The following is a 27,759-nucleotide window of genomic DNA, read 5'->3' on the forward strand; positions in this document are numbered from 1 at the left end:
TATCCAGACCTGACAAAAAATGCACAAATAGCTCATAGATTCTGGTGTATAGGTCCCTATTAGCAAGAACTTTGGGTCAGGTGACTCCTCTGCGATTATTAGCTACAAGAGGCTCTCGTGCCGTTAAGGTACGGCTAGGTGCACTCCTTTCCAGAGCAGCACCTTCATTTTTAAGAGCAAGGGATTATGATCACCATCAAACCTCTGGATGATCATCATGTCCTCAACTAGTGACCAAATACTGTCATCTACTAAGATGTAATCGATGACACTAGAGCTGGTGCCCCGTTTGAATGTGGTTTGCCTATTTGCGTCAGATGCAGTCCTCCCATTGCATGCCATCAGGCTCCTTCCTGTAACAGCTGTTGAACGGTGGTTACCAGTAATCAATGCCAAATCTGGGATACCCCAAGCCTCATCCTCTTCCTCTAGTAGAGTATTTAAAAGGAGGGAGGGTTCAAAGCAAGCGTTAAGATCCCCAGCTACTAAAACTTTAGAGTTACTTTGGTATACTCCAACTAAGTCATCTAGCAAGGATAGAAGCAGAGACTCATTGCAACGGGGTTCCGACCTGGCATAAACATTAAACACAGTCATATTCAAGCCAGTGGGAAAGGCGAGCTGGATCCCCAATATATCGGGTAACTTAATTGCTAGCTGTTTATTTTTACACGCTACGGTGTTCTTCACAAGAGTTACCAGACCCCCGCTGCTCTGCCAGTCAACTGGTAGAGCAAATGACAAAGGGTTCAATTTAGAGTTTAAATTAAAGGGGGCCTTAAGGTTAGCAGTTATGAAGAGCAGTCAACCTGGGATAGCCCAGGTACGTTGTGGATACAGAGCTGCACTTACCAATGCTAAGCGCGATTTTATTGATAACAAGTGGCAAGATTCACTACTAGCAGCTAGCTGCAATAACAATCGTCTATTTTGGCATTTCATTGCAGTAGGAAGTTTGGAAAGTACTACAACCCTTAGTAATTACAACTGTACTTACCGATAACTTGATTTTCCTCCATACGATAACATTGCCTGGTTTTTGCCAGAAATTCTTCTAAGTGCCGATTTTTTAAACAAACAAATATTCCTTAAACATCGCCTGTATAACAAAAACGATTTCTTTCAACTGTTTACAGGAGATGCACCAGTGCTGAATCCAGATTCCAGCACTGAGTAAGAAAAAGGGTTGGTAGCCCTACTTACCTGTTAAGTGAATTTCCACCCATAGGATAACATTGGTGATTCTATGTGAAAACGTTTCTAAGTGTCAACTTTTGAAATAAAATAATATTCCTTAAAAATCATACCTTTAACCAAAACCCATTTACTCACCTGTTTTCAGGAAATGTCCCAGGACTGAATCTAGGATCCAGTCCTGTGGTTAGAAAAGTAATCCAAAAAGTAATTAATTGCATTTATTAAGAAATTCCCATTGAGCTCAATGTTATAATTGTGTTGCCTATTGCAACAACTGTAACAACTGTACTCAAAAGTCTATTGCCTATTGAAAGTATTTAACTAAAGCATCTCATTCTGAGAAAGTATATTTTGATACCTATTGTTGGTTCTAAAATGAAACAACTATATATTTTAATATACAAAACAATTGGCCTAGAGTTCAGTTCTTGAGTGTGAGACCATTTGCTGACTGAGCGTGTACAACAAATGCTTTACACTGTCCTCTGATACTGCCTTACTGCTCTACCAAGCTACCACTTTAGAGAGTAAGGTTATATCTAACTTTAACCTCTGCCAAACCTCTGGGGACTCTGGACTCTGTACACACTGAACCTTACTTTGGTGCAGTATACGGAGCCACTTTTATTTTATTTATTTTATCTCTCTCCCTCTCTCCCTCTCTCCCTCTCCGCCTCCCCCTCCGTCCCCCTCCCCCTCCCTCCCCTATCCCCTCCCCACCCCCAGACAAACAACTTCAACCCCCCCCAGTTGTGGTCTAGCACCCCCTCTGTTCCTTGTGGCCCCCACAAAAAGGATCTGTAAATCACTGACCATTTTATATTCTGAGGAGCCCTTGGACAAGTCACCCGAAAATTGAATTTTAAAAAAGATTTCTCACAGCCCGGCTGCTCTTGCTTCACTTATTAGGGTTAAAATGAGTTTTTATTGGTGTTAAAAATTGTGTGGTAAAGATCAAAGACTATAAATCATTCAAACCTTTATTGGTAGACTGAGCTCCACAGCTAATCACAGAAAAGACCAAAAGACATATAATGAAAATAGAGAATCTTAGAAAGGAGAATAGCAGAATGGTCATTCACTCTCCATTCAAACATGTTCACCCCCCCTCTCAAACTGTGTTAAGCTTGGCTTGTCAACTTGTTTTAAGGGGGGGGGTTTAATGTGGGCAAAGGATCTGAGTTTAGTGATGAAGGCAGGGTGTTTGGACAATGTTTGTGATTGAGGGTAAAGGGGAGAAGGGGGATGGAAGGCGTGTGTGATGGCCGGGTTAGAGGGGCGTGGGTGAGAGGGTAGGAGTGACCGAGTGTTTTAGACTGCATTCTCGGATGGAGTGCATTGCAACTGTAGTGTGTAGGGAGTAGCGGGCGTTTCTGGGAGGTGTCATCAAGAAATAGAGTGGACAGGATTGTGCGTTTAATGGCAGGGTCGAGATTAAATTACCAAGAATGACGTGTGGTGTGGAGGGCGGAAGGGCCTCAAATACAGCCTCAAGGTCCCTGAACAACACATCAACAGGGGGTGGGCTTGGCCGTGAGGAGGGGGGCGTCTTTTGATTTATTCTGCACACAGACTCTCAACATGGCTGCATTGACGTGGTGTTTTCAATCCGACTTGAAATAAGCACATCCCTCTCAGAAGGGAGAGATCCCCTGTATCCATCTGGGCCGCAGGAGGGTGCTCGCCTTCACTCCTGCACCTGAACACCATCAGCGGATGCAGAGACCCCGGGGGGGATGCAGGGCGAGGAGCGGTGCACATGGAGAACTCTCTTTCTGGAGTGTGGCAGCTACACACTGCTCGCCCAAGAGGGGCCGGTGCTGCCGCTAGGCTCTGCAGTGGTAAGCTGCCATGTACCGGATAGTATTACAAGACTTTGGAGGGCCGGCCATCTGTAGCGCACTGCTCTGATCGCGCAAGAACCACACTCCACACTGTTACTTGAAGCATAAAAGGCCATTTATTAGGACACGGTTGCATTCCTTTAAACTTTCTTACATGGTACATAAATGCAATAAATATACTTTCCCCATTCCATCCCAACTCATTCTCCATTCTTCCTTCTCAAAACCATCTCACCTGTTTGACTCTTCCCCATTCACTCGGTGACCTCCTTCCTCTCCCCATTCTCACCTTCACTTGCCCTCCGAGCATCCTCTGTTGCATTTCCTTCATTGCCTCACGCGCCTCGCTATCAGTCACCCGTGTACCGTTCTCCCCCACCGAGCGGCGGATCCGCCTGTATGCGACTCACCACCCCTCCAAAGTACCGCAACGCCTCTGCTCTGCAACCTGCCCTAAACTGGCACGCTCATACCCGAAAACCACCCCAAGCCCATCGCATAAGACCTGTAGGGTGGGTGGGTGGACAAAGTTTTCCTATGTCCTCCCAGTGGTGCTCGGGTGTTACGAAGAGGCTGTTTCTCCTCTCCCATCATGATGTAAAGCCACCCAAATCCCGCCCCTTCCCCTTGCCCCTCTAAGCCCACCCCCCACCTTGTCCTTCCGGTCTTTGCGCGAATTCCCCAGGGGAAGACTGGTCTGCGACCTTCACTTCCCCTGGGGGCCGCATTGCCGCTGCTTTACCACTGGCGCTTTCCTGCGACCACCCCAGCACAGCCAAGTACACCAAGTTACGGAGATGAAAAGTGTTTTGGGACACCTTAAGAAGGTTCTACTACAGTGAACATACAGCCAGTGTCTACACACAGAGCGCCCACTGCGAGGAGACGCCTCAGGCCACACACATACACAAACACCCAGAGCGCCCACAGCGAGGAGACGCCTCAGAGCACACACACCCAGAGCGCCCACACACACACCCAGAGCACCCTCGGCGTGGAGATGCCTCAGAGCACACACACCCAGAGCGCCCACACACACAGAGCGCCCTCGGCGTGGAGACGCCTCAGAGCACACACACACACACACACACACACACACCCACACCCACACCCACACCCACAGGGCCCTGGCGTGGAGACGCCTCAGAGGCTGAGCCCACACACACACACCCAGAGCGCCCTCGGCGTGGAGACGCCTCAGAGCACACAAGCCCCCTCCTGCCAGCGGGGGTTTGAATACACAGCAGAAACAGGACGGACCGGTGGATGAACACAGTGGCACCCGCAGCAGGCGTCAGCCGGGGAGTGTGCTCGATGCGCCGCGGCCTTGCCAAGGTTCATCGTCTGCCTGCTTCACTAGTCATGAACCCCTTGGCACCAGCGTCAGCAGGCCGGCATTGCCAAGGTGCACCGTCTGTTAACAAGACGTGAACACCTCGCACCCGCACCAGCAGCAGGCCGGCTGGTGCCAAGGGGAACCGTCTGCCTGCTTCACTAGTCGAGAATCCCTTGGCACCCGCAGCAGCAGGCTGGCTGGTGCCAAGGGGCATTGTTCAAACTCCCGGAGTACAAAGGCAGACGACTGAGCTCTTGGAATGTCCAAGCCTGTCTGCATGTGTGGATGACACAGGCTGCAGAGTTTTTGCCGAGGCTCCTCCGGCCTCAAGGCGCTACACCTGGCTATGTTTTGAGATGACTTGCTGCGTCTCTGGCAGTACCTCAGAAAGGGGTGGACTTCAAAGAACTGGTATTAGAGGGTTGGAAATTACACGAAACAGGTGTGCATAAACAGGATACTATGCCTAATGCACGACTATCCCATTGAAAACAATATTTTAAATGTACAGTACAAATCAACTGAGGGGCTTCATCATACATGTACTCTTGTCACTCATCTGGGTACTCATGAGTCATCACTCCACTCACGCATCCTTCCATTCACTCTCTGACAAAACAGCATGAAAATACACACACTCAACAACATGTTATGTTATGTTACCACAACTTGTAAAGCGCAACAGCTGCCCCAGCAAAGGGGCGTCCCAGCGCTAACAGCAGAGCATCTGACACGATCGAATTGAGCAGAAAATAGGACTACGGTGCAGGAAAAAGGCGAGTTTTATTGGCCTTCCTGAATTCCAGTTAGTTGTTAAGGCTGCGGATGTGAGCAGGGAGTGAGTTCCAGAGGGGACCCGCCCTACTACGAAAAGAGCGGCCCCCAGCACGGACTCTCCGTGTCCGGGTAGCCACCACCCGGTGTTGCCCAGTGAGCGGAGATGTCGTGAGGGAACATATGGCGAGAGCAGGTTGGCCAGGATACTTGGGGTGGTAGATTTCAGGGCCTTGAAAGTGATGCAGAGAGCCTTGAATTCAATTCGCCTGGCCACAGGCAACCAGTGAAGTCGACGAATAGCGTCTGACACCGGGCAGGCCCTGGGCAACCCGAGAAGGGTTCTTACCGCCACGTTCTGTACCCTTTGTAGCCTCAGAATTTCTACCTTATTGGACCCCAGATACAGAGAGCAGGCATAGTCCAATCTTGACATTATTGATGCCTGAATGATGACCTGTCGTGTGGGTGCATCAAAGAAACCCAATAGGGGTCTAAGCCCCCGCAATATGCACATATGCAGGACAAATGAAACGAATTGGTAGAAAAAAGAAAAGATGCTGTTTTCCAAACACGTTAAGCATATCTTTGAATAACAAAACTAAACATAGCAGTGGGTGTCTCCCTTTCAAAGGTACTGCAGATAGCCTACCCATCTTTTAAACTACAAATACGGCCGTTTCATATAGAGCATACGTGTTTGCCATCTTGGAATGGTAAAACAATGATACACGATGGACAACAGCACTCTCCAGGCTTAGAGGAAGTGGCCACATGGGATGTGGTGCACTGCAGATGATATGATATCATTGGTTGATTGAGCAGCAAAGAAGCCACCTTTTGGCACTGCCTGGGAAGCTGGTGTATCCTCTTAAGAAACATGAAAATGCAAAGGATAGAAGCAGAGAAATGAAAGGGAAACCATAAAATGGAAGAATTAAAAAACAAAGCACAGACCAACCCGCCCAGATACAGACGTGCACTCATTTTCAGGTGGATGTACACAATCGATCAGATTATGCATCACTCACAGGGTAAGAGTGCCAATGACTTATGCAGACTAAACCATTACTGTGAGAAGTTGGCCTGGTATATGCTGTCCACTCGTTATAGTGGCACCTTGCACCAGTCCAAAAAAACCCTTATTGATGATAGGTTAAAGACAACCTTTATTGGAAGCTATCCTAGTGGTAGCTATGGAGAGCAGCCTTCAGGCTAAGTCTTGAAGGAATGTAAAGCAGCTTTTTTTACCAGTCTATAATCTCTTGAATGGCTAAATGAAAGGCAACCACACCAGGTAAATATATATATAAAATATATGTATTTATTTCTAAACACGCCCTACTAGTCTCTTTATGAGGCTAGAGGTCCAAACACATAAGTTATACTTCAAATATTACAGTAAAATAGCACAAATACACGTCAGGCCCTAGGGGCGAGCCAACCATATACTTAAATAGTGGTACAAGAACCACGCCTTAACTAGACAAGGCCTAGAGCCTGTAGAATTGCTGGGACCCCAAGGAATCACCCAAGGTAGTGACACAGGGGACCTACGGGGGCCGTGTGCAGTGTGAGAACAAAGCCGCGAGCTCCCATAAGCTTCTATTGGGAAAGCAGCGGTTAGATTTTTTAAAGATTAGGGACACTTAGAAATGAGTCAGGACCAAACCCTTTGGGACTTAGGAAGTTCTAGGGTCAACACCCACGGGAGCCCCGGAGTACTCGTGTTACCTCACCCAGGGAAGCCGGGTGCATAGGTGTCAAATGGAGTCGGGTCGCGTTGTCGTTTTCAATAGGAGCTGGCGAAGAAGTGCTGCTGCCAGGACGATGAGAAGTGTCCGAAGAGATCCAAGCCTGGATCAAAGATGTGAAGAACCTGAAAGCAGAGGGGACAAAGTCTGGGTCACTTGCCAGTGACCAGGGGCACGATAGATGAATGCCCACCGATGTCGGGTGTTTCAGGTGAAGAAGGTGAAGCTTGACTCTTCAGCCACGAGGACCAGGAGGCTTCGAGGATGACCAGGAGCTGGATGCGAGCTGTCTCACGAAGGATATCGAGTGCTGCAGCGTCGGTGCCCGGATTGGACACAACAAGCCTTGGCAACAGCAACCCACGCAGAAAGGAGAAAGATGCTTCGGTGCAGACCAGCAAGGTCTGAGAGACTCACCACTTGGTAGGGAGTCAGGGCACGTCTGATGCAACTAGGGAAGCCGAAGGAAAATCAAAGTTGCGTTCTTGGGGACCCACCAGTCGACGGACCAGGGATCGCGAAGGAGCCTCGAGAGGAAACACAAAATGGCGGCCCATGGGTCACTCGGGGTGACTAGGCCGACAATCTTCAGTGGATTTTCGGCTCGAGGTGGGGGCTACAAGAAACCCCAAGCACAACTTCAAGAGATGTCGATAAGTCAATGCACTTGCAAACGTGCACGGTGTCGAGGGGTTCCGGTTCCACGCTACTCATGAGGGCTACGGGTCTAAGCTTTGCTGGGAACTTGGGTCGGCCTCTGAGATGTCTGGAAATCCTCTTCTTGGGCTGCAAATACTTCGGAGTTCGGGGGGAGCTTTGGAAATGCAGACCGGCAAAATGCTTTGTTGGTGCCTGCCAAGCAGGGGAGTCACTCCTTGACCCCAAGGGAGATTTCTTCAGTCCTCTAGTCTTTAGTAGAGTGTCGAAGTTCCAGGATTCAGCTTCAGAGTTTCGTCCAGGGATATCTAAAGTTCTGGTTACAGAGGTTTCTTACTTATACCTAAGGAAGGGGTTGGACTAGCTGTGAGGACCCACCTATGGGAGGGTTTGGAAAGAGGGGTGGCTACACCCATTTCCTTTGTCCAGTTTCACACCAGAGCAGGGGCTGGAAGCCCCTGAACCAGTTTGAGCTGGACTATGCACAGGGACACCAAATGTGCCCCGAGTGCAGGACTTCAAAGCACTCTGAGAGTGCTCCCACCCAGCCCCAATACACATCATCCTGTCTGGGAGGTGGTTACACCTCTCTTTGACAGGAAACCTATTGTCCAGGCCTCCCCTGCTGGAGTTTCGGTCAGCAGCAGGAGGCCAGACCTGTGTCTATGGCTGCAGCATCCATTTTGCGATGCCAGGGCTCTGTTAAGTTTCTACCAGGTATACCAGTACTGCCATGTCTCTCCCTCTAGAAGGGTGGGATCATACTCCCACACCAGTTACTGATGTGGGGGTATGATTCCAAGGTGTTTGACACCAAACACAACATGTTTCCGTGCAGTCAGTCCAAAGTTAGCATTTACCGTTTGGTTATAATGCACTTAAGAGTATATGGTGACAACCCCCGGAGAAGAGATTACGAAGGCTGCAGAGGGGCTCAGCTCATGCCTGGGCACCCTCTCACATATAACCAAGCACCCTGCCTTCAGGATTGATAAGGCCTGCCATAGGGGTGACTGATAGGTTTCTATGTGCAGTGATAGGTGAGGTACAGTGAACCTATACCTAAGTAAGGGGTGCATGCACCACCTTATCCAGGCTGCAGTAGCAGACCTGTGGTTTCGTTTTGTAGGGCTTCCCAGGGGTGGCATAATACATGCTTCAGCCCCTTTTAGGCTTCTGGGATACCTATGCCCTGGGTACATAGTATACCATATACTAGAGACTCACAAGGGTACCCCAGAATCAAATCTGGAGTGTACCTAGGGTACATGGAATCATTTTATAAGAGAAAGCAGATAGGCTGGGGACCTGAATAGCAGGTTCTCAGCCAAACTAAGTCAAAAAACATCAAAACACCAGGAAAAAAGTGGGGGCAACCATGCAGTCAGATTCCACCTTCCTACAATTACCTCATGCAGCTTGCACCCATGGATGCAAGGGACATGTAAATGACACTCACACAGACCTGTGGAAAACCAGGGCTGACCCAAAGGCTCATGTATTTATATGGATATGCAGGTATATATATGGATGCATGTATTATTTTGTGATTCTTTTCTCTCAAGACCGTTGCAAACAACTAAGAAGCGATTGCATGAAGAAACTCTAGACTCATAAGCTGGACACGAGCCTTGGGTCCCAGGAAGGAGCCGGTTAGCTCTCCATCACAGGGCGCCCTAAAACACACCAAGCTGGTTGCAGACAAAGGACCCCGGATCCATCACCTGATCAAAGAGAAATGTTCTGTGTTCAAATCAGGTTTTTCAGCTGTCAATTCAGAAGAGCAAGAGAATACCTGGCCGCACTTGAGAGCCATCACTTTAAGAGCAAGTACTTCAACTACGAATGCTATGTTAAAAGACGCTTTGAACAGAAGAGGAAGGCGGGGCCGGCATCGGCCCCTCCGCCATTATGGTGGTCGGCCGTGCCCCCGTCTCTCCCACGTCCCGCAGCCCGGATTGGTCGGGGGGCCATGCCCCGGAAGTGATTGGATCACTTCCGGGTCGCGAGAGGCTCCCCCCGCGATCTGATTGCTTCCGGGGCACGGGTGATCCTTGCCAGGAACCAGTTCCAGCTGGTGACCAGTCACCCATTTAAAAACCGTGGGGAGCGCGAGGTGCAGTCTCTTTGCCTCCGCTCCCCTCGAAAGCACACCCGTCGAGTGTGCCCCCTCCCTTGGGAGGGTTTCTAACGATTTTTTCCCCACCCACCATCCCTGAGATAAAGTTGGTTGGAAGTAAAAGTATTGTTAGTGTTTTTTTCACAGGGTATCAATTATGATGAAGGATCGAATGGATGAATATAAATGCCTTTTTTGTCGTGTTTTAGGCGGTATTTCGAGTTAGGCGGTAAGGTCATCGGTTGGACAGATTAAATTTACAAATCTTTGGGGGCGCCTTATTAAGTGGGGTGCCCAGAGGGGAGGGACATGTGTCTCTCACCAGACTCCAGGGGCAGTTACAACCGGTTGGTTGGAAGAGTGCGGGGCCAAGGGGGGTTACGCTTTCCATTGGCTGGTTGGCCGCCCCGCACGTGGGCGTAAGAAAGCTGCGCTGTCTGCATGGCCCCTTTATGGAGTAAGTCTTGAACGTATGGGGGTTGCCTGGTGGGAATTACCACCGGGTCAGCTGGGCCTCCTGCGCATGCGCACTCTGGTTAGGGGGTGCTGGACAATTGGATTAAAAGGGGATCGTGATCGTCAATATGCATAAACTAGGATAGGAACATTATGTATTAGAGTTTGTTAAAGCTAGGAATTATTCAAATGTACCAAATCCTGTCTTGTCATTTCTGCGTAAACTGTATATTTGTTTCAAATATGTCTGGTTTGTTAATAAATACGATCGGGGATCTACGACTCCCTATTCCAAACAAATGTTTGAATTGTGTTCTGTCACAGTAAAGAGGAGGAGGGGGCTATGTTACAGGACGCTTTGAACAGAATGCAAGGCTCCCATTCAAACAAACTGCTAGCCAATGGGCTTCAAGAAGTCCTATATATTTGCTTCAATATTCTGGAATGAAAGCTCCTTGGAGGTCAAAAATACTGCCTACGGTCCAATGCGAATAAACCATTTTCCCGCCAAAAGCACCTAGCATGAAAACTCATCACACAGTCCAAAGAAGAAACAGTCAGGGATCCATGCATTAACCTACTCCCCACAGAAAGGCCCATGGGTGGTGTGCACTGTAGGCAAAACACGCACCAGGCAACACACTAACTGAATAAGAACGTACCCTCAGTTTGTTTAAAAAGAAAAGTATTTCTAAATTACTACATCCATTAATTGTATGCTATACGAGCTAGTTTCAGAAGGGGACGAGGGTGGCTTGCCTCAGGCGGGCCTGGAGCCGGATATGGCTGTCACTAAGCCCCGTTGAACCTGCACCCCGAGGAAGCTTGGATGTGATCCCACCCCTCTGAAGAGGACCTTCTGAAGGACCCAGAGCAGCCGGGCTGTGAGGCTACATGACGCTCAGTGTCTCGTCCCCTTGGTACCTGCGGTCATTGGGTTGTCATCACCCATGCCATAGGTGTGTGGGCCGCCATCTTGTAACCTGCACCTGCAGACGTCTGACACCAGCGCTAGGCTCCCATCGCCTCCTGGTCCAATGTCTAATTGGATTTTGATACCTTGTGCAGGACTTGTCACCTCCAGCGCTCCCAGCACGGCTCGAGATGTGAACTCTGCACAGGATGAGACGCATAGACACCCCAACACCCCCACCCGTCGTAAACTCTGCACGGGATGGGACGCATAGTCACCCCAACACCCCCAACCAGTCGTAAACTCTGCACAGCATAAGATGCATATTCACCCCAACACACCCACCCGTCGTAAACTCTGCGCAGGATGAGACGCATAGTCACTCTAACACCCCCACCCAGTCGTAAACTCTGCACAGCATAAGATGCATAGTCACCCCAACACCCCCACCTATCGTAAACTCTACACAGGATGAGACGCATAGTCACCCCAACACCCCCAATCCGTCGGAAACTCTGCACAGTATGAGACGCATAGTCACCCCAACACCCCCACCCCGTCGTAAACTCTGCGCAGGATGAGACGCATAGTCACCCTAACACCCCCACCCGTCCTAAAATCTGCACAGGATGAGACGCATAGTCACCCCAACACCCCCAACCCGTTGTAAACTCTGCGCAGGATGAGACACATAGTCACCCCAACTCCCCCACCCCTCGTAAACTCTGCACAGCATAAGATGCATAGTCACCCCAACACCCCACCCGTCGTAAACTCTGCACAGGATGAGACGCATAGTCCCCCCAACACCCCACCCGTCGTAAACTCTGCACAGGATGAGATGCATAGTCACCCAAGCACCCCAACCCCGTCGTAAACTCTGTGCAGGATGAGACGCATAGTCACCCCAGCACCCCCACCCGTCGTAAACTCTGCACGGGATGAGACGCATAGTCACCCCAACACCCCCACCTGTCGTAAACTCTGCACGGAATGAGACTCATAGTCACCCCAACACCCCCACCCGTCGTAAACGCTGCACAGGATGAGACGCATAGTCACCCCAACACCCCCACTCAGTCGTAAGCTCTGCACAGCATAAGACCCATAGTCACCCCAACACCCCCACCCATCGTAAACTCTGCACGGGATGAGACGCATAGTCACCCCAACACCCCCAGTCGTCATAAACTCTGCACAGGATGAGACGCATAGTCACCCCAACGCCCCCACCCAGTCGTAAACTCTGCATAGCATAAGATGCATAGTCACCCCAACACCCCCACCTATCGTAAACTCTGCACAGGATAAGACGCATAGTCACCCCAACACCCCCACCCCGTCGTAAACTCTGCGCAGGATGAGACGCATAGTCACCCCAACACCCCCACCCCGTTGTAAACTCTGCGCAGGATGAGATGCATAGTCACCCTAACACCCCCACCCGTCCTAAAATCTGCACAGGATGAGACGCATAGTCACCCCAACACCCCCACCCCGTCGTAAACTCTGCACGGGATGAGACACATAGTCACCCCAACACCCCCACCCCTCGTAAACTCTGCACAGGATGAGACGCATAGTCACCCCAACACCCCCACCCAGTTGTAAACTCTGCACAGCATAAGATGCATAGTCACCCCAACACCCCACCCGTCGTAAACTCTGCACAGGATGAGACGCATAGTCCCCCCAACACCCCACCCGTCGTAAACTCTGCACAGGATGAGATGCATAGTCACCCCAACACCCCCACCCCGTCGTAAACTCTGCGCAGGATGAGACGCATAGTAACCCAGCACCCCCACCCGTCGTAAACTCTGCACGGGATGAGACGCATAGTCACCCCAACACCCCCACCCTTCGTAAACTCTGCACAGGATGAGACGCATAGTCACCCCAACACCCCCACCCAGTTGTAAACTCTGCACAGCATAAGACCCATAGTCACCCCAACACCCCCACCCGTCGTAAACTCTGCATGGGATGAGACGCATAGTCACCCCAACATCCCCACTCGTCAAACTCTGCACGGGATGAGACGCATTGTCATCCCAACAATCCCACCCGTCGTAAACTCTGCACAGGATGAGACGCATAGTCACCCCAACACCCCCACCCAGTTGTAAACTCTGCACAGCATAAGATGCATAGTCACCCCAACACCCCCACCCGTCGTAAACTCTGCACAGAATGAGACGCATAGTCACCCCAACACCCCCACCCCGTCGTAAACTCTGCACAGCATAAGACGCATAGTCACCCCAACACCCCCACCCAGTTGCAAACTCTGCACGGGATGAGACGCATAGTCACCCCAACACCCCCACTCGTCGTAAACTCTGCACAGGATGAGACGCATAGTCACCCCAACATCCCCACCCCCTAGTAAACTCTGCACAGGATGAGATGCATAGTCACCCCAACACCCCCACTCGTCGTAAACTCTGCACAGGATGAGACGCATAGTCACCCCAAAATCCCCCTCCCCTAGTAAACTCTGCACAGGATGAGACGCATAGTCACCCCAAGTACCTCCACCCCGTCATAAACTCTGCGCAGGATGAGACGCATAGTCACCCCAACACCCCCCTCCCCCTAGTAAACTCTGCACAGGATGAGACGCATAGTCACCCCAACACCCCCACCCCGTGGTAAACTCTGCGCAGGATGAGACGCATAGTCACCCCAACACCCCCCTCCCCCTAGTAAACTGCACAGGATGAGACGCATAGTCACCCCAACACCCCCACCCCGTGGTAAACTCTGCGCAGGATGAGACGCATAGTCACCCCAACACCCCCCTCCCCCTAGTAAACTCTGCACAGGATGAGACGCATAGTCACCCCAACACCCCCACCCCGTGGTAAACTCTGCGCAGGATGAGACGCATAGTCACCCCAACACCCCCCTCCCCCTAGTAAACTGCGCAGGATGAGATGCATAGTCACACCAACACCCCCACCCATGGTAAACTCTGCACGGAATGAGACGCATAGTCACCCCCAACACCCCCACCCAGTCGTAAACTCTGCGCAGGATGAGACGCATAGTCACCCCAACACCCCCACCCCATTGTAAACTCTGCGCAGGATGAGACACATAGTCACACCAACACCCCCACCCGTGGTAAACTCAGCACGGGATGAGACGCATAGTCACCCCAACACGCCCACCCCGTTGTAAACTCAGCACGGGATGAGACGCATAGTCACCCCAACACCCCCACCCCGTCGTAAACTCTGCACGGGATGAGACGCATAATCACCCCAACACCCCCAATCATCGTAAACTCTGCACGGGATGAGACGCATAGTCACCCCAACCCCTCCACCCAGTCGTAAACTCTGCACAGGATGAGACGCATAGTCACCCCAACACCCCCACCCTTGGTAAACTCTGCACGAGATGAGACGCATAGTCACCCCAACACCCCCACCCTTGGTAAACTCTGCACGGGATGAGACGCATAGTCACTCCAACACCCCCACCCGTCGTAAACTCTGCACAGGATGAGACGCATAGTCACCCCAACACCCCCACCCCGTGGTAAACTCTGCGCAGGATGAGACGCATAGTTACCCCAACCCCCCCACCCCGTCGTAAACTCAGCACGGGATGAGACGCATAGTCACCCCAACACCCCCACCCCGTCGTAAACTCTGCACGGGATGAGACGCATAATCACCCCAACACCCCCACCCATCGTAAACTCTGCACGGGATGAGACGCATAGTTACCCCAACACCCCCACCCCGTCGTAAACTCAGCACGGGATGAGACGCATAGTCACCCCAACACCCCCACCCCGTCGTAAACTCTGCACGGGATGAGACGCATAGTCACCCCAACACCCCCACCCCGTCGTAAACTCTGCACGGGATAAGACGCATAATCACCCCAACACCCCCACCCATCGTAAACTCTGCACGGAATGAGACGCATAATCACCCCAACACCCCCACCCATCGTAAACTCTGCACGGGATGAGACGCATAATCACCCCAACACCCCCACCCATCGTAAACTCTGCACGGGATGAGACACATAGTCACTCCAACACCCCCACCCTTGGTAAACTCTGCACGGGATGAGACGCATAGTCACTCCAACACCCCCACCCTTGGTAAACTCTGCACGGGATGAGACGCATAGTCACCCCAACACCCCCACCCTTGGTAAACTCTGCACGGGATGAGACGCATAGTCACTCCAACACCCCCACCCGTCGTAAACTCTGCACAGGATGAGACGCATAGTCACCCCAACACCCCCACCCATCGTAAACTCTGCACGGGATGAGACGCATAGTTACCCCAACCCCCCCACCCCATCGTAAACTCAGCACGGGATGAGACGCATAGTCACCCCAACACCCCCACCCCGTCGTAAACTCTGCACGGGATGAGACGCATAGTCACCCCAACACCCCCACCCCGTCGTAAACTCTGCACGGGATGAGACGCATAATCACCCCAACACCCCCACCCATCGTAAACTCTGCACGGGATGAGACGCATAATCACCCCAACACCCCCACCCATCGTAAACTCTGCACGGGATGAGACGCATAATCACCCCAACACCCCCACCCATCGTAAACTCTGCACGGGATGAGACACATAGTCACTCCAACACCCCCACCCTTGGTAAACTCTGCACGGGATGAGACGCATAGTCACTCCAACACCCCCACCCGTCGTAAACTCTGCACAGGATGAGAAGGACAGCGCCGCCCCAAGCTAGAAGGCGCATTACACTCGGTGTCCCTCGCCCCCATGGACCCGGTGTGCAGGGGCTGGCCTGGCCGGTAGGGCAGGGTGTGCCCCAGTGTCTTCGTGTTACTCAACAGCGCTGCGCCCTCGTGAAACCGGAAAACTGTGTAACCTGTCCCTGCGGACAGCCCTGGGGCCGTGTGGCTTGTAAAGCAGGTGTGTGGGCAGGTGCGTGCGGCGGAGGGCAGGTGTGTGCGGCGGAGGGCAGGTGCGTGCGGCGGAGGGCAGGTGCGTGTGGTGCAGGCCTTCTCTTTTATTGTGCTTAGCTGGGGGTGAGGGCAGCGCCTGCATTAAATGAGCGTGTGTGCAACGTGTACTTGGTGCATGCCGAGGGGAGAATGTGCGTGTGTGAGTGAGAGAGAGAGGGACAGAGATTATGAGTGAGCGAGCGAGATAAAGAGTGTGTGTGAGAGAGATTATGAGAGTGAGTGAGAGAGACTGTGTGTGTGACAGAAATTATGAGAGTGAGAGATAGAGAGTGTGTGTGTGTGTGAGGGAGAGATTATGAAAGCGAGAGTGTGTGTGTGCGCGCAACGCGTACTTTTTGCATTCCGAGTGGAGAGTGTGTGTCTGTGATAGAGATATAGAGATTATGAGTGAGTGAGTGAGAGAGTGTGTGTGTGCGAGATTATGAGAGTGAGTGTGAAAAAGTGTGTGTGCGAGAGAGGGTCAGAGATTATGAGTGAGCGAGAGAGATAGAGAGTGTGTGAGAGATTATGAAAGCGAGTGTGTTTGTGTGTGTGAGCAACACGTACTTTGTGCATTTCGAGTGGAGTGTGTGTGTGTGTGTGAGAGAGAAAGAAACAGATTATGAGTAAGTGAGAGAGTGAGTGTGTCAGAGATTATGAGAGTGAGATAGTGTGTGTGTGTGTGTGTGTGTGAGAAAGATTATGAGATTGTGTGCGCAACTCGTACTTTCTCTGTGCATCAGTGCATGCGAGTGGAGTGCGTGAGTGAGAGAGTGAGAGTGTGGTATGTGTGAGACAGTGTGCGTGTGTGCACGCGAGTGTGTGTGTGTGTGGTGTGGGTGTGAGATTGCGGCGTGTGTGTGAAAGAGAGACAGTGTGAGGTGTGTGTGTATAACGTATTTTCTCTTGCTTGGGAGCGTGTGATGTTAGCAGCCTCTGCCCCTGTGCGAGGGCCCCTTTTCACACAGGGTGTGCATTTTAGCATTCACAGTCCTGAGTGTGAGGCCCACGTGTTGCACACAGCATGCCGTGGAGCAGGTTGGCGCTCCCTTTGTTATTCCCCGGGTGTGGTGGTGGTGACCCTGGTGCGGGTGGAGCCGCATTTCCGATACCATCGGCTCTCACTCGAAACCAGGAAGACAGGCTCGGCTGGGGCAAAGGTTGTTAGCCCTGTCTGTGGATTGGCCGCCTGTGTCCCAATGCACGCCCACGCTGAGGCGCCCCCTTCAGCGTCTCAAAGGGTTACCCAGTCGTGTGTACATACAGGCATATCTATATAGATCCATGGGGGGCGTCACAGACCCTCAGCTTTGGCAGCTTCAGGAGTCGAGGGGTGAAACGAGGTTTGTGTCTCCTTAGACCGTGGCCCGAGCCCCTTCAATCCCACCTTCAGCAGCGCAGGGATGAGTGGAGGAGAGGAGGGGCAAAAAGGAGGAATGCAGAGGAGGATGGATGAAAAGGAGGGGGGCAGATAAGGAAGGACAAAAGGGATGGGGAACAGAGAAAGATGGATGGAAAGCGGAGGGGAGGGGCAGAGAAGGATGGATGGTGAGGAGGGATGCGTAGGCGGATGGATGAACAGGAGGGGCAGAGAAGGATGGATAAAAAGAAGAGGGCAGGGAAGGAAGGTCAAAAGGGATGGGGACAGAGAAGTATGGCTGGAAAGCGGAGTGGAGGGGCAGGGAAGGATGGATGGGGGAGAGGAGGGACACAAGGGAGGAGTACAGAGAAGGATGGATGAAAAGGAGGGGCGTTGGGAAGGAGGGACATAAGAGGGGGTGCAGGGAAGAACAAATGAAAAAGGGGGGCAGAGAAGGAAGGACAAAAGGATGGATGGAAAGCTGAGGGGAGGGGCAGAGAAGGATGGATAGTGAGGAGGGGTGCGTAGGCGGATGGATAAAAAGAAGGGGGCAGAGAAGGATGGATGAAAAGGGGAGGGGCAGAGAAGGATGGATGGAAAGCGGATGGGAGGGGCAGAGAAGGATGGATGGAAAGCGGATGGGAGGGGCAGAGAAGGATGGATGGGAGGGGCAGAGAAGGATGGATAGAAAGCGGATGGGAGGGGCAGAGAAGGATGGATGAAAAGGAGCGGTGCAGACAAGGGTGGATGGATGGTTCCAAAGAGAGCGAATGGCTAGATAAGGAAAAGGATGATGGAGTGATGGAAGGAATAACAGATGATGCTTGTAGGGTGGGATGTGTGGATAGCTGGCAGAAGGATGGATTGTCAGAATAAAGGAGGGGTGGATGAAGGAAGGAAGGAGACTACAAGCGGAGAGAAAGAAGGACTGATAACAAGGATAGACGTAAAAAATCAAAAGACGAATGGAAGAATAAATGGATAAAAAAAGTACAGCAAAGAATGGAAAGAAAGAGGCAATCAGGAAGGAAGGAAAATTAAGAGGAAGAAAGAAAGATGCCACAAACACTAAACTGCTGGAGTCGTTTGCCTCACCTGCTCACTCAGTATCATGTGGGATACAGTTCGTTATAGGAGCACTTTATGTTTTTTGGATACCTTATCTAATCTATATCATGATCTACATGTATTCAATCAAAAAACAAAGGTTAAACGCAGGTTATAATTAGTTGACAATGTCAGTTTAAGCCTACCATTATACACAAAACCACTGAAAATCACCAGTTATAGTTATATCAAGTAACTAGATCTCCGGCCCAAGGCAGCAGCGCTGTCCGAAGCACCGCTGCACCACGCAGCAGCGCTGTCTGAAGCATGGCTGCACCGGGAGGCAGCGCTGTCTGAAGTATGGCTGCACCGGGAGGCAGCGCTGTCTGAAGCACGGCTGCACCGGGAGGCAGCGCTGTCTGAAGCACGGCTGCACCGGGAGGCAGCGCTGTCTGAAGCACGGCTGCACCGGGTGGTAGCACTGTCCGAACCATGGCTGCACCGGGTGGTAGCGCTGTCTGAAGCACAGTTGCTCCAAGAGAAAGAACTGTCTGAAGCACGGCTGCACCGGGAGGCAGCGCTGTCTGAAGCACGGCTGCACCGAGGGGCAGCGCTGTCCGAAGGATGGCTGCACCGAGGGGCAGCGCTGTCCGAAGGATGGCTGCACCGAGGGGCAGCGCTGTCTGAAGCACGGCTGCACCGAGGGGCAGTGCTGTCTGAAGCACGGCTGCACCGGGAGGCAGCGCTGTCTGAAGCGTGGCTGCAACGGGAGGCAGCGCTGTCCGAAGCACGGCTGCACCGGGAGGCAGCGCTGTCCGAAGCACGGCTGCACCGGGAGGCAGCGCTGTCCGAAGCACGGCTGCACCGGGAGGCAGCGCTGTCCGAAGCACGGCTGCACCGGGAGGCAGCGCTGTCCGAAGCACGGCTGCACCGGGAGGCAGCGCTGTCCGAAGAACGGCTGCACCGGGAGGCAGCGCTGTCTGAAGCATGGCTGCACCGGGAGGCAGCGCTGTCCGAAGCACGGCTGCACCGGGAGGCAGCGCTGTCTGAAGCGTGGCTGCAACGGGAGGCAGCGCTGTCTGAAGCACGGCGGCACCGGGAGGAAGAGCTGTCTGAAGCACGGCTGCACCGGGAGGCAGCGCTGTCCGAAGCACGGCTGCACCGGGAGGCAGCGCTGTCTGAAGCATGGCTGCACCGGGAGGCAGCGCTGTCTGAAGCATGGCTGCACTGGGAGGCAGCGCTGTCCGAAGCATGGCTGCACCGGGAGGCAGCGCTGTCTGAAGCATGGCTGCACCGGGAGGCAGCGCTGTCCAAAGCACGGCTGCACCGGGAGGCAGCGCTGTCCGAAGGATGGCTGCACCGGGAGGGAGCGCTGTCCGAAGGATGGCTGCACCAGGAGGCAGCGCTGTCCGAAGGACGGCTGCACCGAGGGGCAGCGCTGTCCGAAGGATGGCTGCACCGAGGGGCAGCGCTGTCTGAAGCATGGCTGCACCGGGAGGCAGCGCTGTCTGAAGCACGGCTGCACCGGGAGGCAGCGCTGTCCAAAGCACGGCTGCACCGGGAGGCAGCGCTGTCCAAAGCACGGCTGCACCGGGAGGCAGCGCTGTCTGAAGCATGGTTGCAGCGAGAAGCAGCATTGTCTGAAGCACGGTTGCACCGGGAGGCAGCGCTGTCTGAAGCACGGCTGCACCGAGGGGCAGCGCTGTCTGAAGCATGGCTGCACCGGGAGGCAGCGCGGTCTGAAGCATGGTTGCAGCGAGAAGCAGCGCTGTCTGAAGCATGGTTGCACCAGGAGGCAGCGCTGTCTGAAGCATGGCTGCACCGGGAGGCAGCGCTGTCTGAAGCATGGCTGCACCGGGAGGCAGCGCTGTCTGAAGCATGGCTGCACCGGGAGGCAGCGCTGTCCAAAGCACGGCTGCACCGGGAGGCAGCGCTGTCCAAAGCACGGCTGCACCGGGAGGCAGCGCTGTCTGAAGCGTGGCTGCACCGGGAGGCAGCGCTGTCTGAAGCATGGCTGCACCGGGAGGCAGCGCTGTCTGAAGCATGGCTGCACCGGGAGGCAGCGCTGTCCAAAGCACGGCTGCACCGGGAGGCAGCGCTGTCTGAAGCGTGGCTGCACCGGGAGGCAGCGCTGTCTGAAGCATGGCTGCACCGGGAGGCAGCGCTGTCTGAAGCATGGTTGCAGCGAGAAGCAGCATTGTCTGAAGCATGGTTGCACCGGGAGGCAGCGCTGTCTGAAGCACGGCTGCACCGAGGGGCAGCGCTGTCTGAAGCATGGCTGCACCGGGAGGCAGCGCTGTCTGAAGCATGGCTGCAGCGAGAAGCAGCGCTGTCTGAAGCATGGTTGCACCAGGAGGCAGCGCTGTCTGAAGCATGGTTGCACCGAGGGGCAGCGCTGTCTGAAGCATGGCTGCACCGGGAGGCAGCGCTGTCTGAAGCACGGCTGCACTGGCAAGCAGTGATAAAAGAAGCGATGGTACCAGTTTACCATTCTCATGGAGTATTGAGCCCTCCTCTGAAGGCCACATCTCCAAAGGGACGATGGACAGAGGCAAGTCCCGGGAAGGCTGGGCACACTGAAGGCAGATGAAAGGCAGCAGGGGTAGAAATAAAGTAGCAAGACTTGGGGAGAAGGAAGTGAGACATTCCACAGATGCAGGTACGAGTGCGGCACGTAAATACCTCCGGAGTGGAGACACACTACGGGAGGTGAGCAGGTGCCAGGGAGGGTGTGTCCGGGACAAGGGGCACTGAGATAACACCTGCTGGTAAGAGGCCTCGGAGATAGCAGGAAGGGCGATAGCGGTAGAGAACCACCACCCCACCCAGGCGGTGGGGAGGGGGTCACTCACTGCAGAAACATGGGGGCGGAGGTGAACTGCGGGAGAGGCAGCAAAGAGCTGGTGGAGGAACCGTGCACGCACTCCAGCAGACGGGGGAGGGGCTGGGGGCACGTCTAGACCCTGCCTGCAGGCCCTGACCTCCTGCAACATCTAAACATGTCATTTGAATGTATGTGCACCAGTGAGTTCACTTCATCATGTTGCTTGTTAATATGGTCTGTTAATCTGCTGCCCTCTTATTGCCTGGCGAGTTTTTCTTCGATGGCATATTTGCCCTGCCCTGGGAATTTCAATTACCTGCAGGGGGTCCTTGTTATTTACATTTATACACCAGTGCCCCTGTCCTGTCAGATGGGTGGCAGCTCGGTCCGTGCTGTTCGGGATGGCCAAGGCCCACCGTTACATGGGAGGGTGATTTGCATGAAGGCACCGCACCTCTGGGACCTCTCCTAGTGCATGGCCTCTCTCTCGCCACTCATCGAACACGCACATGCGCAGATCATGGATGGCCTCTCTCTCGCCACTCATCGAACACGCACATGCGCAGATCATGGATGGCCTCTCTCTCGCCACTCATCGAACACGCACATGCGCAGATCATGGATGGCCACTCTCTCACCACTCATCGAATACGCACATGCGCAGATCATGGATGGCCTCTCTCTCGCCACTCATCGAACACGCACATGCGCAGATCATGGATGGCCTCTCTCTCGCCACTCATCGAACACGCACATGCGCAGATCATGGATGGCCTCTCTCTCGCCACTCATCGAACACGCACATGCGCAGATCATGGATGGCCACTCTCTCACCACTCATCGAATACGCACATGCGCAGATCATGGATGGCCTCTCTCTCGCCACTCATCGAACACGCACATGCGCAGATCATGGATGGCCACTCTCTCACCACTCATCGAATACGCACATGCGCAGATCATGGATGGCCACTCTCTCGCCACTCATCGAACACGCACATGCGTAGATCATGGATGGCCACTCTCTCGCCACTCATCGAACACGCACATGCGTAGATCATGGATGGCCACTCTCACCACTCATCGAACATGCACATGCGTAGATCATGGATGGCCACTCTCTCACCACTCATCGAACACGCACATGCGTAGATCATGGATGGCCACTCTCTCACCACTCATCGAACACGCACATGCGTAGATCATGGATGGCCACTCTCTCACCACTCATCGAACACGCACATGCGTAGATCATCATCGAACACGCACATGCGTAGATCATGGATGGCCACTCTCTCACCACTCATCGAACACGCACATGCGTAGATCATGGATGGCCACTCTCTCACCACTCATCGAACACGCACATGCGTAGATCATCATCGAACACGCACATGCGTAGATCATGGACGGTCACTCTCTCACCACTCATCGAACACGCACATGCGTAGATCATGGATGGCCACTCTCTCACCACTCATCGAACACGCACATGCGCAGATCATGGATGGTCACTCTCTCACCACTCATCGAACACGCACATGCGTAGATCATGGATGGCCACTCTCTCACCACTCATCGAACACGCACATGCGCAGATCCCATGGAAGGAACGAGCCTGGTCTCTCCCAGAGTGTGTGCCAGCAGGCCGGATAACCCAACCCCACCGATCACCACCCCGAGGAAAGCATGCACCCTCAAACCGACATCACCAACCGTGTTTGGCCCGAGGACAATTGAGTCCCGAGTCCCTCACGCACCTTCTCTTTTGGTAAAACCAAAGCCCCCCCCCCACCCCCACCCCCGATCCAAATCTGTCCATCATGAGGTGGCGATATCTACGCCGCGTCACATCCACGAGCGCTGGCAGAAAAGGGCCATGAAGAGATGGGGAAGAGACGCTATCGGCCTCTCACCTCATACAATGAGGGCTCAATCTTCAACTCAAGACAAGGGGGGGGCAAGAATAAGAGACGAGCAGGAAATATTCACAGAAATTGGAAGGAAATGAGATTTCTACAAAATCACTTGAAGAAAGACAAATAACAAAAAGATCTTTGGAGACCTGTGACCCACAAGTAAAAACAAGAGAAATATCTCACTTGTCTTTAAAACGTTGACTCTGGGTTCAGGGTATAGTTTGATTGGTACCCCAGACCCAGACACAGATCTATAGGGCAGAGGGGGCTGCTGAGACGGATTATGAGCTGGAGGTGTGCGACGCAAAGATGGCCACACAGAGACCAGAGCACTGACAGATTCCAGGGCCTGTTTTCCTCCAAGTGTAATGAGTTACCTCTGACCCTTCAAAATGCACCAATCAGAATTCGGCAAAAGCGAACATGCTTTGGGGGGCTTTTCACAGGTATGTTTGTGGCCGATTGGCAGCATCCCAGTTACAAAACAGAAGCGAACGGAAATATAACGACGCAAATGTAAAAGCCACTGCAATTAAAAATTAAAGAGAAACGTTTCATCTCACTCCGACAGAAGAGCAGGAGGGCCCCAGCAGGTCTGTGTCAACCAACCAGCAGCGCCAGTGACTGCCACCTGCCAAGGCATCCTGCAGGGAGGCCGCTGTGCACTGTGACGTTTGATAAACTTGTAAAACCACCTACGTAAATGAGGAAGAAACGCCTGCAAGGCCTGCGCTACAAAAACACTACAATAAACCAGCAACAGTGGAGAAGTGTGGCTCAAGGGTTAGAGCGGCAGACCCTGATGCAGAGGTCTGGCCCGGGACCAGGGTTCAAATCCCCGCCTTGGCGGGTCTTGGGCTCAAAAATTCCACGGACCTGACAATTCTCGCCTCGGTGCCTATTCTAATCATGGAGTCCCACTCTGCAACTCTGGGCAATAGCTTGCTTAATCTCCACAACGGCCCCCATAACGCTAAGGATGCCTGGCCTCCACCTTGGGGGTGCCCAGGAGTGGACACCTCACAGGGAAAGCCAGGATGGGTTCCACAGCGGTATTCGTACAAGCGCCTTGAGACCCTCGCGGGCGAGTAGTGCGCTATACAAGTATCAATTTACATTTACAAAGGCACGCATTTCAGACTGGAAGGATCAACAGCCAATGTTCAGACACCAAGAGCCACGTTTAGCGCTGCGTCTAGCATGAGCGTCAGGCTTGGCGCATCAACTGTGAGGTGATGCTGTTCGTAATACTAAAAACGGAAACATGGGGTTGGTGTAAAGTAAATGTACACTGAAGGAACACAGGAGTTAAAAATAAATGGGTCAAACTTCCCTTTCCCTTAATTTGATGCCCAGGCCTGTGCCATCGGGCACACCCATCTGAGCCCAGGAGGTTTAAACCATGAGATCGTAGCTGTACCACATTCCAGATGTTTTAAGGACGTGTGGGTAAAGCGGATGCCTCTATACTTCAGTTCTACCTTCACAAACACACACGTAATACATACAAGGACCCACCCCTCCCCCACGCCCCTTTCCTTTAGCTGCACCTGGCTGTGCAGCGCACACTGATCTAGAAACTTGGCAACGCCGCAGTAATCCAAGTAGTTGTAATTGCATTTATATAGTGTTTAATAACCCCTGACGAGGTGTCGAAGCGCAGTGCAGCGAGCAGTGTGTAGGACATTTAGGGTTGGATTGGTTCGGAGAGCACTCGGGCGATGGGCCGGTGTCGGAGGTGCAGCTGTGGGCCGCTTTTTTGGCCAGGATAGTGGCCGCTTGGGGCCGTGACTGTGCTGTTAAGATGGGTCCAGCGGCACAGTGGGGGCCTGAATGGCCATTCCAGAGGCAGATGGGCCGCTGTTACCTCACTTTTATCAAGGGGGGCAGAGGGGTCATTCCCAGCCTCTCGCTGGGCCGGCCCATTAATGTATGTGGGGGTCTGAGCAGAAGTGGCCTCACTTATATTAAGGTGTGGCTCACTAGTGTGAACTGCTCTGGGCACCAAGAGTCCTGGCAACAGCTGCATTTTTTATTTCAGTGAAGTTAGTGAAACCTCCCCCTTCTTTTCATAATACTTGAAACACTGAAGTGTTTTTTTCGTGAGAGGGTGCAATCCGCAAATTTGTGCCACTTTATTTTAGAGTGCCCGGGCCTATTGCTGATCCCAATTCAACCCTGAGGACATTCATTTGATTCAATTTAAGACGTTAGGCTGGGGATTTCACTGGCACCTGCCTGCCACCTTCCCATGCTTCAAGCGGCCAGGAGAAGGTTTCCAATGGCCAAAAAGCCACTTGTCTGGTCGCCACCTGACTCTGCTTCCTCCTCACCTGTACACATTCACTTTTAGTCACCCTCTCACACCTGTACAGGTGTACCGTCACACCCAGCTTCCTCCTCACCTGTACAGGTGTACCTTCACACCCAGCTAGCCCCTCACCTGTTCAGGTGTACCATCATACCAAGCTCCCCCCTCACCTGTACAGTTGAACCGTCACACCCATCTCCCCCCTCACCGATACAGTTGCACTGTCACACCCAGCTCCCCAGTACAGGTGCACCGTCACACCCAGCTCCCCTCTCACCTGTACAAGTGCACCCTCACCTGTAGCCCCTCACCTGTACAGTTGAACCGTCACACCAACCTCCCCCCTCACCTGTACAGTTCAACTGTCACACCCAGCTCCCACCTCACCTGTACAAGTGTACCCTCACCTGTACCCCCCTCACCTGTACAGGTGTACCATCACACCCAGCTCCCCCCTCACCAGCACAGGTGCACCGTTACACCCAGCTCCCCCCTAACTTGTATAGGTGCACCATCTCCTGTACCCCCCTCACCTGTACAGGTGTATCATCACACCCAGGTCCCCCCTCACATGTACAGTTGAACTGTCACACCCAGCTCCCCCCTCATCTGTACAGTTGCACTGTCACACCCAGCTCCCCTCTCACCTGTAAAGGTACACCCTCACCTGTAACCCCCTCACCTGTAGATGTGTACCATCACACCCAGCTCCCTCCTCACCTGTACAGGTGCACCGTCACACCCAGCTCCTCACCTCTACAGGTGCACTATCACATGTACCCCCCACCTGTACAGGTACACTGTCACTTGTACCTTCCTCACACCTCACCTGTACAGGTGCTCTGTCACACCCAGCTACCCCAGTCACCTTATCTCCCTCCCTCCTGCCCTGTACAGGTGCACCGACACCAGTATCTCCTGCATCCTCACCTGTACACATTCACTTTTAGTCACTCTCTCACACCTGTACAGGTGTTCCGTCACACCCAGCTCCCCCTTACCTGTACAGGCATACCATCACACCCATCTCCCCCCTCAGCTGTACAGGTGTTACCATCAAACCCAGCTCACCCCTCACCTGTACAGGTGCACCCTCACCTGTACCCTCTCTCACCTGTACAGGGGTACCATCACACCCAGCTCCCCCCTCACCTGTACAGTTGAACCGTCACACCCAGCTCCCCCCTCACCTGTACAGGTGTACCATCACACCCAGCTTCCCCCTCACCTGCACAGTTGAACCTTCATACCCAGCTCTCCCCTCACCTGTACAGTTGCACTGTCACACCCAGCTCCCCTTCATCTGTTCAGGTGCACCCTCACCTGTACCCCGTCACGTGTACAGGTGTACCATCACAGCCAGCTCCCTCCTCACCTGTACAGGTGCACCATCACACCCAGCTCCTCACCTGTACAGGTGCACTATCACATGTACCCCCACCTGTACAGGTACACTGTCACATGTACCCCCACCTGTACAGGTACACTGTCACTTGTACCTTCCTCACGCCTCACCTGTACAGGTGCTCCGTCACCCCCAGCTACCCCAGTCACATGTATCTCCCTCAAGCCTCACTTGTACAGGTGCACTGTCACACCCAGCTCCCCCCCTCACCTGTACAGGTGCACCATCACCGGTAACCCTCCTCATGCCTCACCTGCACAGGTGCAACGTCACACCCAGCTCCCCCCCCTCACCTGTACAGGTGCACCGTCACCTGCGGCTCCTCGCTGTCCTGCAGCCTCTGGTAGCGCACGCCGGGCCGTGCAGCCTCCATGCCGGGGCTGGACCTGAGGGCGAGCCCGGGCTCGGCTCCAGCTGTCAGCCCTGCGCTCTCCCACCTCACCGCCTTCCGGCCCGCCCACTAAGCCGTCACCAGAGCAACCAGGCCACGCGCCCCGCTAGGGTGAAAGGATTCCGCTTCCTCGGCTACCTGTGACAGCACTGACCTGCGAGGAGACCACGCCCACCGCTGCAACCACGCCCCTCGCAAGGCAACTACCTGGAACCACGCCCCTCGAGACTGCAGTCACCTGGAACCACGCCCCTCGCGACAGCAATTACTTGGAACGACGCCCCAATCGCCTAAAACCACGCCCCTCGAGACTGCAATCACTTGGAACCACGCCCCTCGCGAGGCAAAGCACATGGAGCCACGCCCCTAGAGACAGCAATCACCTGGAACCACGCCCCTCGCGAGGCAAACTCCTGGAACCACGCCCCTCGAAACACAAGCAGTTACTTGGAACCACGCCCCAATCACCTGGAACCACGCCCCTCGAGA

The 27,759-nt window shown here is 53.4% G+C and overlaps 1 protein-coding gene across 1 annotated transcript in view; it reads right to left on the bottom strand.

The window, feature by feature from the left end:
* GGT6 (gamma-glutamyltransferase 6) overlaps positions 1-27,382 on the bottom strand; it is a 105,396-nt gene extending 78,014 nt beyond the window's left edge. Inside the window, exon 1 of the mRNA XM_085627819.1 lies at positions 27,173-27,382. Coding sequence (XP_085483945.1) covers positions 27,173-27,252 — 80 coding nt within the window. The 5' untranslated portion in view covers positions 27,253-27,382. The remainder of the gene's footprint in view (positions 1-27,172) is intronic.
* Positions 27,383-27,759: the final 377 nt, after the last annotated feature.

Source organism: Triturus cristatus, chromosome 2_1, assembly GCF_964204655.1.
Source record: "Triturus cristatus chromosome 2_1, aTriCri1.1, whole genome shotgun sequence".
In the NCBI taxonomy this organism is placed as follows: Eukaryota; Metazoa; Chordata; class Amphibia; order Caudata; family Salamandridae; genus Triturus; species Triturus cristatus.